The following is a 15717-nucleotide window of genomic DNA, read 5'->3' as shown; positions in this document are numbered from 1 at the left end:
GTGATCCAGTTTTTTAACATTCTCCCCAGCATTTTGTGTTGTCACTATTTTTTATTTTAGCCATTCTGATAGATGTGTAGTGTTATTACACTGTGGTTTTAATTTGCATTTCTCTATGGTTAATGATATTGAATATTATTGCATGTGTTTATTTGCTATCCATATATACTCTTCAGTAAAACGTGTGTTCATGTCTTTTGCCTATTTTCTGAGTTTCTATATAGTCTAGATACTGGTCATTTGTCAGATATGTGGTTTGCAAATGTTTTTCTTCAGTCTATATCTTGTCTTTTTGCCCTCTCTATTTTTGATAAAGTCTGATTTACCGGTTTTTCCTCTTACGACTTGTGCTTTGGTGTCAAATCTAGCAACTGTTTTCTTAGCCCAAATCCCCAAAATTTTATCCTATGTTTTTACTAAAAGTCTTAGAGTTGAACAGGAGAGCCCATGATACATTTTGGATTAATTTTTGTATAAAGTGTGAGGTGTAGATTGAGATTCCTTTTTTTTTTTTTTTTTGCCTATTGATGTCCAATTGCACCAGCATCATTTCTTGAAAAGGCTGTATCTTCCTCTGTTGAATTGCTTTTGTGCTTATACTTGTCAGAAATCAATTGAACATATTTTCCTGGGTATATTTCCAAAGTCTGTGTTCTGTTCCATTGTTCTCTATGGGTGTGTCCCTCTGCCAATACTACACAGTCTTGATTACTGGAGCTCTTAAAATCAGATAGAGTGATTTCTCCCATTTTATTCTTCTTTGTCAGATTGTTTTACCTATTCTGTATTCTTGCAATATAAATTTCAGAATAAGTTCATTTATTTCTACAAAAGAAAAGGCTCGCTGAGATTTTGATCGAAATTTCATTAAACCTACAGATCAATTAAGGAGTTTTGTAATTTTCAGCATGCATATCCTATATGTGTTAAGTATACAATAAATAAATAAATAAATAAATAAATAAATAAATAAATAAATAAATAAATAAAGCCAAATATTTTATTTTCTCTGTAATGATGATAAATAATATTGTGGTTTTGGTTTCCATATCCTCATTGTTAGTATACAGAAATGTGATTGATTTTTATACATTGATCTTGTAAACTTATTGAACGTATTTATTGGTTCTAAGAGTTGTTTTGCAGATTCCTTGTGATTTTTCTCTGTAGACAATCATGTCATCTGCAGATAGGCTGTGTTATGTCTGCCTTTCCAATCTTTATGCCTTTTATTTCTTTTGCTTGTCTTATTGTAGTGACCATGTTATTCAACTATTTTGTAAAAGTACCATCTTGCCTTGTTCTTGATTTTAAGCCGAAGCATTCGTCTTTCACCATTAATTATGACATTAGCTGTAAGATTTTTCCAGATGTTATTTATCAAATTGAGGTAATAAGCCTCTATTCCTAACTTGTGAAGTTTTTAATCATAAATGGTAAAGCTGGATATCCACATTCAGAAAAATGAAATTGGACCCTAATCTCACAACATATACAAAAATCAACTCAAAATGGATTAAAGACTTAAATGTAAGGTATAAAACTATAAGACAGCTAGAAGAAAACATAGGAAAAGAACTTCTTGACTTTGGTCTAGGCAATGATTTTTTGGATAAGATGCCAAAAGCACAGGTAACAAAAGCAAAATTAGACAGATGGGATTCCATCAAATTAAAAAGCTCTGCACAGCAAAAGAAACAATCAACAGAATGAAGAGACAATCTCCAGAATGGTAGAAAACATTTGCAGACCAAATATCTGATAAGGAGTTAATATCCAAAATATATTAGGAACGTCTATAACTCAATAGCAAAAAAATATAGTAATAATAATAATAACCCATTTTTTAAAAAATGGTCAAAGGACCTGAGTAAACATTTCTCAAAAGAAGATATAGAAATAGTTGACAGGTGAAAAGAAGCTCAGCATCACTAATCATCAGGGAAATGCAAATCGAACCAAAACCACAATGAGATATCATCGCACACCTGTTAGAGTGGGTATTATCAAAAAGACAACAAACAAGTGCTGGTAAGGATGTGGAGAAAGGGGAACCCCTGTGCATTACTGATAGGAGCATAAATTGGTACAACCACTATGAAAAACAGTAGGAAGGTTCCTGAAACAATTAAAAATAGAACTATCATATGATCCAGCAATCCCATTTCTGGGTTTATATCCAAAAGAAATGAAGTCAGGATCTTGAAGAGATATCTGTACACCCATTGTCACTGAAGCATTATTCTCAATAGCCAAGACATGGAAACAACCTAAATGTCCATCAATGGATTTTTAAAATGTACATATGTACAATGAAATATTATTCAGCCTTAAAAGAGAAGGAAATCCTGCCATTTGCAATAACATGGATGAATCTGAAGGACATTATGCTAAGTGAAATAAGCCAGACAGAGAAAAAAAGTAACACATGATCTCAATTATATGTGGAATCTAAAAAAGTTGAACTCATAAAAACAGGATAAAATGGTCTTTACCAAGGGCTAGGTGTTGGGTAAAATGGGGAGATGTTTCCATTTCAGTTATGTAAGTTTCAGTTATGCAAGACGAATGAGTTCTGGATAGCTGATCTACAGCATGGAGATGATAGTGCATAATATCATATTGTATACAGAAAACTTGCTAAGTAGATTTTAAATGTCCTCACACACACACAAAAATGTTAATTGTGAGGTGATGGATATGTTAATTAGCTTGATTGTGGTATTTATTTCACAATGCTTGTGTATATCAAAACATTACATTGTAACCCTTAAATGTATACAATTTTTATTGATAATTATACCTCAACAAAGCTGGACAAAGGAAAAAGAGAGAGAAAAAGTGGTCTTCTCACGCTTCCATTTCCCACTTATTCTAAATCGGTCAGATTAGGGATGATTTCTCTTCTCTGACTCAATAGCACTTTATTCCTTTTTATTGAAATAAGATGGAAATTTCAGGAACTAGGAGACAAAATCTGCTCAAAATGGTTTTCACACTTTAGTTCTCTATCACATAAGCCCAAGTCTTCAAAAGAGGACATCCCCACAGGCTGCAGCTCTGGACCTGAAATAAATGCTCCACAATCTGCTGAGCTCTCATCTCTCACTGTTGCTTACTAAGTGACTGGAGATTTTTGAGGTTATTTTTCACACGGTCTGAAACCAAGCCCACATAAGGAATAATAAGTAATGGTCTATCAAGGAGAAGAGAATTCTAACTCTTATGCTACTTCCCCCCAGGCAAAAGTTATGACCCCATGGTGAAATCCAATTATAACTTCCTCCTGCTTTATTTGGAAATGAAGGATTTTTTTTCCTAACCTCTTTAAAAAGAAAATATTCCCGAACAGGGGTCCCAGAGTAAAGAATTTGTAGATTTAATTTACCCTGCTTCAGTGCAGCATAGGAATGGTGCAGTGATGGCCTCCCTTACTTTAGAGTAATGGTCATATATTTATTGGTGTCAGCTAGTCCCTTGAAAAAGAAAAATCATGATATGGGAGTTCCTGGAGGCTCAGACCACATTTAGGATTTTCTTGAATATCCCTTCTATTGTAATATTACCTCTCACCAGTGGAGTGCCAAACTTCCTGGCACAAGTAAGAGTTCGGGGCAGCAATAGACAAGTGGACCTGCCATTAAACCTGGAGGGGGCACAGGTGCCGCATCTTAAGCCCCAGCATGCTTTCTATACATGGGAAAATGTGCTGGAGGAAAAACGGCTGATCTGGTACAGTACCACCTTAATGAATGAATAGACCGAACTACCTAGGTACATACTCAAAACCAAAACAAAACCTTCATGTTATTAGTAAATACGTGTTAACCATAGTTTCAGTTACCTGTGCGTAAAGTCATCTTCAGAAATTTATCCTATAGGTAGTTAAGTCACTGTAAGCAAGCAGCAATGATATTGCAGATTTATTTCCCACCATGAGAAATATTTGTGGATTGCTTAGTACAATATAACAGAAGGATAGAATGATACATCTATCTCTACTAGGCGTTTCAAAAGTGCAACACATCATCACATTCTCTAACTGAAGAAACAGACATTTGCCTGAAATTTGCAACAAAAATGCCATTTTTCTAAATTTGATAACAGATTTATCTTGGTACATGGGGTGGGAGAACGGAAAATAGATTAGGACCTTTTTTTCTATGCTTTACATATCTACGATGTTTGAATGTTTTAATGAAGACCGTGTATTACTTTTATAACTAAGCAAGTATAATAAAAATCGATTAATAAATATTTTTCTACATTATAAATGCTGAGTCAACCCTTTTTAAAAAAACAAGGGAGGGCATTTTAGCCAGGACCACCATCTTTCAGTAATTTGCCAAAATGACCAACACAGAGGGAAAGAGGAGAGGCTCCCGTTATATGTTCTCTAGGCCTTTTAGAAAACATGGAGTTGTTCCTTTGGCCACATACATGTGAATCTACAAGAAAGGTAATATTGTAGACATCAAGGGAATGGGCACTGTTCAGAAAGGAATGCCCCACAAATGTTCCCACAGCAAACTGGAAGGGTCTACAGTGTTCCACAGCATGCGGTTGGCACTGTCGTAAACAAACAAGTTAAGGGCAAGATTCTTGCCAAGAGAATTAATATTCTTATTGAGCATATATAGGACTCTAAGAGCCGAGATAGCTTCCTGAAACTGATGAAGGAAAATGATCAAAAAAAGAAGGAAGCCAAAGAGAAAGGTCCCTGGGTTCAACTGAAATGCCAGCCTGCCCCACCCAGAGAAGCACACTTTGTGAGAAACAATGGGAAGGACCCTGAACTGCTGGAGCCCATTCCCTATGGATTCATGGCATGATAGATGTAAAACAAATAAAAGATCTCTGTACTGTTAAAAATATTTCTCTTAATTGAGTAGAAGTGTGGTGTTCCCTACCCCCAAATAAAATATTAAAAGAAAAAACAAGGGAAGAAATTATTTTTTAAAGGAAAACCAATTTCAATAAACTCAGTCCCTGTCCCTATAGGGACAAGGTGACTGTGATAAGCTGGCTCCAAGAGATGCTTTCTTCTTACAAATTCCATTTGATTTCTCATTTTATAGCCCACTGCTTAATGAGCCACTTTAGTTGGCCTTTCCCCAAGGTTCACTCACAACTCTTCCTACATAATTTCAAAGTCATTTTGCTGGAGCAGGTGTTATTTTCTGAGCAGCTCTCACCAAAGGGCAGCATAATAATTAACAAGCTTTAGATTCGAAGAATTTAGGATCTCACTTCTGGCAAAGGATACATGTTTCACACAGGCAGTAATGTTTTTGGAATTTTCTATTTTATAACAATATTTGGACACCATAACAAAAGAACACATGCTTCTAAATATTTAGTTCTTTTCCCCTGAGAATAGCTGTTAAGTGCTATGTCACTCCTTGCAGCAATATGAAGCTATTTTCTGTAAAACTGCAAAACCATGTTTTCAGGTTCCTCTCTTTTGTTTCAGATAGTTCACATATTACCAGGTCGCTAAAGTCAGGTACACTATATATTCCAGACAAGGTAGATCAGTAAGTCAACCTGCACTTTTAGTATTAAACCTGACTCCTAAATTTGCAAATGTTAGAGACTTGACAAGAAATGGCATTCCACAATAGCAAATGCAGACAGTATGAGGTTTCGATGTTCTCCAGGTTTTGTTTCATTTGGAGAAGAGGCAATGTTCTTAACTCTAGACATTTAACAAATAGGTGTTTTAGATGAAGTGCCTAAATATCCAGAAACACCCACAGAGCTTCTTGCTATAGTTTGCTCCACGGTACTTCTCTCTAATGTGTACTATTTGATATTTTAGGAGTTCGTGATGATTGTCGTCTTTGGTTTGGAGTTCATCATTCGAATCTGGTCTGCAGGTTGCTGTTGTCGATATAGAGGATGGCAAGGAAGACTGAGGTTTGCCAGAAAGCCCTTCTGTGTTATAGGTGAGTATCAGTATCCAGATACCTGGATTTATGACACCACCTCCTTTTCTTCTGTCTCCTATATTGCGACATTTCATTAATATTAAAAGCTAACAATCATGGAGTATTTCCCATGGGCCAGGCACTCTTGTGCTTTAAAAGTGTTGACTCACGTAATCCTTACCGCAGCACTGTGAGGTAGATGTTTTTACTCTCCTCGTTTTACAAGTGAAGAAACTGAGGCCAAGAGTGGTGAAATAAGTTACTAAGAGTCATATAGGTAGTACGTGGTGGAGCTAGGGTTTGAGCCAGGTGGTCTTGCTCTAGACACCAACTTGTATCAATTAAGTTACACTGAACTATATGGTTCTCCGGTGTTGCCCTGAATTAGGAAAGTATTAAACAGTGTGTTAGTCCTGGTAGTGCATATCAATTAGCATTCCTCAAGAATGATTACAAGTATGTTTTACTGTATGCTTTGGTAACCTCAGACCGATCAGTGTTGAAATATGAGTCTCCCACTCTGCAGTCCCCAAATAATATCACATCGCGGCACCTACCTAGCTGCTGTGCTTTTAGAGGAATTCCATTCACCTGGGTACCAGCTTGAACTCATACTTCTTTATGAAGATGCCATATAGCATTCTGAAGTTAAGAGCTGGTATCTTCCAGGAATATAGTTTTAAGTATATCATAAAATTGAAAACCTTATAAATCATATCTCAATGAAAAATTATTTTTTAAATAGAGTAAGTTGCCTACATCATGGTCCTTTATCCCTAAGTAGTTCAATATGGATTTCCTTAAAGATGTTCTTTTATCTAACCTTCAGTAAATTGAACATGGATACAATCTTTCAATCTGCTGCTGTATCCCAGGTTTGTCAATTGACCCAACAATGTCCTTTACAGCATTTTTTCCTCACCAGTACATGATCAAGTCTAGGATCACATACGGCATTTGGTGGTCATGTCTTGTTAGCGTCTTAATCTAGAACAGTTCCAGACTTTCTTTGTCTCATGAAAGCGACATTTTTGAAGAATATAGCCTCACGCTCCCATTTTAAATAAATAGAATGTTCTTCCTTTTGGAAAAAAAAAAAAACTCTCTGTATAAAAGTTATTATTATTGTTGTTGCTGTTATGGTGGTGGTTGTTGTTACTTAACAGCTAAATTTCATTTTCTTGCTCTTTTTTTCTTCTCACTTCTTTGGCAGCCATTCAAACCCAAATACCGAAAATTCTTGGTGAGGCTTACTTATTCTAACTATTTCCAATCTCAACAACTGGATTTTTAATTTACAAGGAGGTTTAGGCTATGACCTTCATCTATGGTAGGTTTCCTATTTTGTTTAGGAGTCACGAATTGGTTTCCTCCTTTACCCCTGTTCACTGTGGCAGGGGCAGAGTGAATTTAAAGAGGAATTGGAGAAAGTGTCTCCCTATCTATGGGCACTGTTAAGAAGAATCTTTTATTCCATCCTTGTTGTATAGGAAGAGCAGTGTCCCAGGGAGGGAGAATGGGTGGGCTCCCAACACATTCTCTGCCACTGAGGTAATATCATAGTATAAACATTTCAAAAGAGTCACTATTCAATCAAACTTTATAGAAATTTTGCTATGTATGAAGCACTGGAATGACAACAGTGAAATTCTAAACTACATTTTGGCCTTTGCTAGTGTAGTCTCTTTGTCCAGTTGCCTCTGCAAGAATAGGCTTTCCCTCTTTTTGAAAACCATTATGCTAAAGTATGGAGGAAAATAGTAACTTCCAACCTTGCAGGTCCATCCAGCCCCAAGATATATTAGTGAAGGCGTTTGATTTTTCTCCCTGGAGATGTTTTTCTCTTTGAATTCTCTGCTCAAGCAACATCATGAAGGACTGTAACTTGACGTGAAACTACTGACCAAGTACTTTCTGTCCTATAAGGGGCCCAACAGAACAATTCACAAGGCAGGTGGTTGGCCAAGACTCACTCAGCTTCTACAGGATAAGGTTGGTTCATGGATGACTGCAGGAATGTTCCATTCCAGATTTTAAAACCAATTAAAAATTGGTCTTGTTCCAGTTCCAGAGGCAATGCCGATGTATTTCTGGCCCCAAGCTGAAAAGAAAGTTCTTTCCAGATGCCTGCTGCCTTTTGATAGCTGTTTTCAGCTACAGATACATCAGCACACCCTTAGTACGTTAATCTTACTCTTCTTATCTCAGATCCTTGCAGGTTTTGATATAACCTAAAAATGATACTGTGTTATTTGTAGTTTTAGTCATGTTTGGATCTATCAACAGTGACCTTACAAATTTAATGGGGCATGGTTTAGGTGTAGTTGCAATTTAGTTAACACTTTAGGCCTTTTCTGTATTCGTATATTTTTCCTCTAGTAAATTAATTGCTTTGGAAGAAAATTTCATGGATAAATATATAATGAATCCCTATTAGAACAAAGACAAGATCTGCACTTACATGTAAGATAACTATGTTTTTTTCAGTGTTTTGTTTAATGTACACATAACAGTTTGATCCATTGTCCAGCTGAAATGATGTAACCATGAAATATGTTCAAATGTGGCTCTTCAGTAGGAGCTCAGTAAAATTTAACTTACACAAAGGAACCAAGTGTCACCTGTCTGAAGGCAGCCGGTGGTACCAGATGACAAAACCCTTTCTAGGCCTGTTTAATAGGTCCATAAAAATGGTTGATGTCACCGGTAAAATGAAAAAGTGCAACATAAAGTGGACCTTGTAGTTCCCTTGTTCAACATAATTTACCATGGTGAAATGGAAAAAGGAATAACATCTCTATCGTCATGATAATTGTTCTGAGTTTAGAAATGTAATTAAGATTTTTCAAGACTCCATGTATTTGTAAAGTTGGATTACTCTACACATGTCAAATACATACTCAAATGTTTTCAGAAGTCTTTAGCAGTCAAGCAAAGAGTATAGAAAAGATTGTGATAGGTTGGCTGTGCCTCCAATGTGGGAAAAGCTTTCTGTAAGCACACCAATGTCGTTCTTTCCAAGTGGAAAGATATTGAAGCGACCTCAATGGTTGGCTAGTATGCCTCCTATATCATTGAGCCCCATACACCAAATGACAATATTTGGACACTGTGATAGAGGGCCCACAGGCTAATTCCCAAAGACTTCAGAAACTTCCCTCCTGAACTACCCACCCTCTTACCCCTGTTCTGCAGGCAGAACCAAAAGCATTTCAAAAACTTGTTGATTTAAAAAATCATAAAATCATTGTATACGTGTGTTGGGAAAACATTTTAAACAACCATAACCTGAGGGAAGAGAAAAATCTATTTAATTTTGTTTAATTAGGTGCCTTCTTTCATTACTATATTTATTTGTCTGCTTGGTTTGGGGAGTTTGCTTTGAAAACTGATAAAATGTTTTCTTGACTTACAAAATTCTGCCTCACTCCTATGTGTTCAGTATACATTTGTCCCCTAAGACTCTGCTGAAATAACATTTCTACAGCTATGGGCAATAATTGCTACCTTACCAATTTGGAGAGTCAAGTACATTTTGGGATGACTACCCAGGTTGCCTTTCAATTACCTGGGCTGGCTGCTTTATGATTTCTTTACATTCAAGCACAAATCACTCACTCAGTGACCTCAGTATTGAGATAACCTCAAGGGGTGATTTTGTACTCATTCTTTTTTCAAGCTTTCATTAATGACCTACCTGAAAATCGCAAATAGTGCCAAAGGCTGGTACTTAGATCAGGATAATGAGCCTGATGTGTCAGGAAGCCAACAAATTACTTCTAATAGTGGCTTTTTTAATTCCCTGGTGACTCTTTCTAAAGACAGATATAACAGGGCCATATTTTTCAGTCTTGCAGTGCATCTCAGGGAAGCAGAAAATACCAGCCTGTTATTAATCTTTGATCTGTATTTGATGCTAAATATAAGTTTTTCTAATGCTATTTTAACAGTTTTCCTTCAGCGTAATATTTCCACAAGAGGACAAAAGAGGCAAACCACAGCACAGATGTTTCCCTCATGAATTGAGCATATATGAGATAGGTTCAGTTTGACATGAGATAACAGCCACTCAGGAAAATGCCAAGTGTATTTTTAATGAGAAAGAACTAACCAGCTTCTCACTTGGCTAAAACAAAATCGAAGCCTTTACCAAAATCAACCACACAGCCAAGGCCATGGTAGGATATCTGTGAATTCATCTCATTAAAAAGCAACTTAAGCTGCTAATGTGTTCAAAAGTTAAATCAGACTCCCAGAACTGCCACTGGCTGATCAGCTGAAGATCTGAGACATTTTTCTGCTTCTCTGCCTTCTCCAGCTTTTGTTCTAAGAGACATCAAATTTTGTTCTAAACTCTTGAATCCCATCATTTTTCTATACATTCCAATCTCTCCTTGAGTAGAAATTGTATTCCCTCAAGTTAGTTCCTATCATATGTTCTTCTGCTGTTTCTCTTCGCTTCCAAGTGTTCAAACTCCTTCAGCGCATATAGACTTCTTCCACATGATTCATTGGACCATCTGAGGACAATTAAACCCTGTGGGATTTGTTGATCATAAAACATTAAATCCATTTCAATCTCTTTAGTTAATAATAGCTGATATTTATTAAGACCTGCTATATGCTAGGTACTGCTCTCCTGTGTTTCCCCAAAAATAAGGCTTAGCCAGACAATCAGCTCTAATGCGTCTTTTGGAGCAAAAATTAATATAAGACCTGGTCTTATTTTACTATAACATAAGATTGGGTCTAATATAATATAATATAATATAATACCCGGTCTTATATTAATTTTTGCTCCAAAAGACGCATTAGAGCTGATGGTCCAGCTCGGTCTTATTTTCAGGAAACAGGTAAGCACTCCATAAATATTATATGCCATCTTATAGATGAGGAACTAAGATAGGGCTTACAAAACTTGTCCGCAGTTAGAAAGATGGTAGGTAAAAGAACAAGGATTCACTACTTGTGATTTCACTCTAGAAAAGTATACCTACCTGATGAGCCGTTTTTACTCACAACAGCACTTCTAACACCAAATGTGTGGGGTTTTTCTCGCACCAACCAATTCTCCAACTCTCCTGACACCAACAGGGTGTTCAGCAATTCAATTAAATTCTTATACTAACTACCCAGAGTTAGTGCAGACCTCACAGGTTAAGGACCTGGTCCCACAAGACCCACCTCTCCCGCCCACCTGAACTTCAGATGCCAACATAATGAGGTTCCTACACACACTTCTGCTCAGCTGACTACAAATTCCCACAACCCACCTCAAGTTTGATAATTCACTAGAATGACACAGAACTCAGGAAAGCACTTTATTTATTATTATCAGTTTATTGTAAAAGATTCGATTCCAGAACAACCAAATGTAAGAGATGCACAGGACAAGATATTTGGGGTGGGGGCCTGTCTAACATGGAGATTTCATGCCCTCTCCAGGCATGCCACCTTCCCAGGACCTCAGTGTGTTCACCAACCTGGAAGCTCTCAGGACCCCATGGTTTAGAAGTTTTCATGGAGTTTCATTACGTAGGTATGATTGATTGATTCATTGGCCACTGGTGAGTGAACGCATCTTTAGGCCCACTTCCCTTCCCAGAGGCCTGGGGTTGCAGCTTAAAGTGCCAACTCTTGAATAATTCTTTCAAGAGTTGGAAACAAGTCTTGGAAACAAGCCCCAGTTCTCTTTTCTTTTTTTTTCTTTTTTTAATTAAAGTTTATTGAGGTTACAATGGTTAGTAAAGTTACATAGGTTTCAGGTGTACAATTCTGTATTATATCATCTATATATCGCATTGTGTGTTCATCACCCAGAGTCAGTTCTCCTTCCATCACCATATATTTGATGGGGAGAGAGAGGTGGTAGATGAGGGTAAAAGGGATCAAACGATCCTCAATCTTAAAGCTGTCTAGGGGCCCCCAACTCCCAGTCATCTCAGTAGCATACAAAAGACACTTATCACTCCAGAGATTCCAAGAGTTTTAGGAGTGGTGTGCCAGGAACCCAGCATCTATTTCCCATAGTACTACACTACCCAATTCTGAGAAAATTACCCCTATTGTTTATTAGTATTTTTAAATTAAATTGAATTGAACCTTGTCCATTGTCATCAACTCTCAAAGAATTTAACATTTTTATATTCCAGGGTCTTAGAGAAGCCAGACTTTGTAAAATGATTTCAATTGCAGTATCAGCCTTAATTTTACCAGGTTACCTATTGCTGCTGTCTAACATAATGGGGAAATTAACTTCTAAAATAGACTTACTTGCCCTGTATCTTATTGCATATGCTCTTGAGCAGTATTTTCATGAGGTTCTCCATGTATTTCCCAATTTGAGACACATCCAGGATAAGTGATGTTACTCCCAAAAAAGCCTTTGAATGTTTGTTAACATCAGTAGAGTATTGAGAGAACTGTTTAGGGTGCACAAATTTGAACTTATAAAATAACTTGATTAGCTGATATGACTTGACCATACAGAAAATGCCCGTAGATGTAAATTAATAACTAAAGATTATTTCCCACTCCTCTTTAAACTTCAGTAGAGCACTATGATATAGTGTACTAATATTCTGTACTATCACATGTTATGTAAGAAAACCCATTCACAGATAGAGCACTTATATACCAAGGATGGTCTTAGGTACAAAAACCACAAAGATGAATAAAACATGGTCCCTGCCCATAAAAATATAGTCTCCTGTTCCCATAAAGAAGGGCAAAACTAGAAGGAAGTAGGCTAATTATAGGGACACAAAGAAAAGGTGATGGGAGTGGAAGTAGTCATGGAAAGGCGATACAGAATCTCATGACGAATTGTGTAAGACAGAGGAGCAAAAGGCACCCTGGATTTTGAGCTTAGTCCTCCCACAAATATTTATACAGTGCCTACCATGTCCAAACAGTTTCTAGACTCTGGGGAGGTTGTGTTGCACCAAATGGATATGGCCCTACTTGTAGAACTAATATCTCAGAGGACAAAAATACACAAACGTATTTTTGAAGAACAAGATAATGTCCACTAGAGATAAATGCGATGAAGGAAATAAAACAGAGCTATTAGGGCCTTCTTTAGAGTGGGTGGCCTGAGAGAGTTTTTCTAAGGAGTGGACACCCAAGTTGACCTGAATATTAAAAAGGAGCCAGCCCTGAAAAGATTTAATTACAGATCATTCCAAGCCAGAAAATAGTAATGGCAAACATTCTTTTTTTTTTTTTTTAATTTATTTTTTTTTTGTCTTTTTTTTTTTTTTATTAGTTTCAGGTGTACAAGACAAGGTAATACTTAGACGTTCATCATTTATATCCCTCACACTGTGAACCCCCCTCCCCCCATCCACTATCCCTCCGACCTCACACTAAACCATCACATTATATATATAAAATTGCAGTTGGCATTCATTAATGTTTAGCTTCTGGTGTACAATGCCATGATCAGGTATCCACAGTATCCCTGAGGTGGTCTCCCAAATAGGACGCATGTCCATCGGATACCCAACAAAATCTTTACAACATTATTGAATACCTTCCCCAAATTAATTTTCAAAAAAACCCTGAGACTATCTTGTGGTTACCAGCTGCTTCCAAATCCCTTCACCTTTCCCCTTATCCCCAACCCCCCCCCACACACCCATCTAACAACTCTCGGTTTTTTTCTTTGTGTCCCCAAAACTGTTTCTGATTAGTTCATTCACATAGTCTTTTCTTTAGATTCCATATATAAGTGAGATCATATGGTACTTGTCTTTCTCTTTCTGACTTATTTCACTTAACATAATGTTCTCTAGATCCATCCATGTTGCTGCAAATGATAAGATTTCTTTCTTCTTTATGGCTGCGTAATACTCCATTGTATAAATGTACCACAGCTTCTTAATCCAGTCATCTACCGATGGGCATTTCGGTTGTTTCCATATCTTGGCTATTGTGTAAAGTGCTGCAATAAACATAGGAGTGCATACAGATTTTTGAATTGGAGTTTTGGATTTCTCCAGGTAGATGAATGGCAAACATTCTTGAGACCCAGTGAGTTTGGTTTGTACAAGGTCACTGTGGCTGGAGTGCAATGAGCAGTGAGGAGAGTAGAAGCCGATGGGGAGACAGGCCAAGTCACACCATGAGGACCGTGTAGGCCATGTGAGAGCACAGAGTTGCTTGATACAAGGCAGCTTCTAGAGATGGGCCACCAGGTAAAGGTCCAATAGAGGCATAATGCTGAATATTTGGGTTACAAAAACAACATTCTGATCAGGCAACAAAAAGCATGGCTATATAAGGCTCTAGGTTTTTTAGTCATCTATACCTGCTTGAACTTCATTTCAGCAATATACAAATTTTACCCATTCAGAAGAATATAAACCTATTCCCTCTTTTTTTTTCCATATAGCTATATATCTACCCTTAGAAATATGAAATTTCAAAACTAAACAGAAAATGTGTTATTTTCTATGAGCCACTAGAATTAGGAGAATATGGTGGAAACCCTTTCACAGCCCCAATAGTAACTATCACCAACAAACAATCCCCAAGAGCCAACTTACCGAAGAACTCTGCTGCATTCTCTTACTTATGATGGTTGCAATGCAGATTTATTTCATTAAAGATTATTTATTTCCTTTGATAAATTGTTCCTTTTTGCCTTGCGATGTATCTGAAGACTTATGATCAATAAGAAGCATTAAGCTGTCACTATGGGGTAAATTTTCAAAGTGGTGCTTGGAATTTGCCAGTATGAGTCCCATTAACTTCAGTGAAAGTCCTACAGTTAAACTGCTGCACATGGCTTTTAAAATGTTCTACAGTAAATCTTTGAAGTGTTTTTTTTTTATTTTTAATAAATACCACGGAGCGACTCAGTGCACAGCTGATTGCAGTATTTAAGAACATGGATAATGTACTGTGCAGTAGGAGGCTTTTAAAATTAGATTTTAAAGCTTCATTCCTGTTAAGAGTCACAACAACAATATAAATACATCTTTAATTCTTCAAAGAGCATCTTTCCATGAAGGAATTTGGAGCTCACTTAGAATATAAAACTTATAAAACAGCACATACGATGTCCCTCTGCGACATTGTTTATCTCACTCTATACAGAAAATTTGAGGCACGGTGAAGTGGGGGAGCTTTGTATGGGGCCCCTAAGTCAGCAGTGAAGCTAGGAATAGAACGCCTGTAGCCCATTGCTCTAAAGCTCTGCCGCTTGTCAGAGTCAAACTTAATTACTGCATAATCCATTTAATCTACCCATGTGAGAATAATGAGGGCGCAGGAAAAATGAATTTATTAACAGGTTGGTGGGAGAACATGTCAGATACATTAGCAACTTTCCTTTCAGGATCCAGATTTTTAGATGGTGTCTGATGCCATGGAAGAGATGATGCTAACTCCACTGGCCACAATTGGCAAAGGACTTTTTTATTTTCCTCGCTTTCAAACATAAGTAAAGATTCCACCTAAAAATACTGCAGAACCATCTTTTTTGTTAGAAGTAATTTACTGATTTTTTAAAAAAAATTATGAAAGAAAACAGTACGTTAATTTCCCTCTGTAACCCTTCTGGGTTAAAAGAAAGAACCACATTTAATTAAGTGCTCAACTCACAGCCTTCCTTAAAACAAAAGATGAAGTGAGCCCTTGCTTCATTTTTGACTTTTGATTACTTGTCCACTAATTCCTGTGGCTAATCCATCCATTGCCTATTCCCAGAATATACAATAGAAAGGGACAATAGTTTAAGAGGTCTTTTTAGGTAAGATCTTTCTTTGAAGCAAGGTTAGGA

The 15717-nt window shown here is 36.9% G+C and overlaps 1 protein-coding gene across 2 annotated transcripts in view; it reads left to right on the top strand.

Moving 5' to 3' along the window:
• The window catches only part of KCNQ5 (potassium voltage-gated channel subfamily Q member 5), a 534612-nt gene that overhangs the window by 392792 nt on the left and 126103 nt on the right, over positions 1 to 15717 (top strand). For both annotated transcript variants that reach the window (XM_081041006.1, XM_081041007.1), the window contains exon 3: positions 5822 to 5948. In XM_081041006.1, the coding sequence (XP_080897132.1) occupies positions 5822 to 5948 (127 nt within the window). The remainder of the gene's footprint in view (positions 1 to 5821; positions 5949 to 15717) is intronic.

Source organism: Rhinolophus hipposideros (assembly GCF_964194185.1).
Source record: "Rhinolophus hipposideros genome assembly, chromosome: 3".
Lineage (NCBI taxonomy): Eukaryota > Metazoa > Chordata > Mammalia > Chiroptera > Rhinolophidae > Rhinolophus > Rhinolophus hipposideros.
The sequence above is the reverse complement of the archived record's forward strand: the minus strand, read 5'-3'. Positions and strand labels throughout refer to the sequence as shown.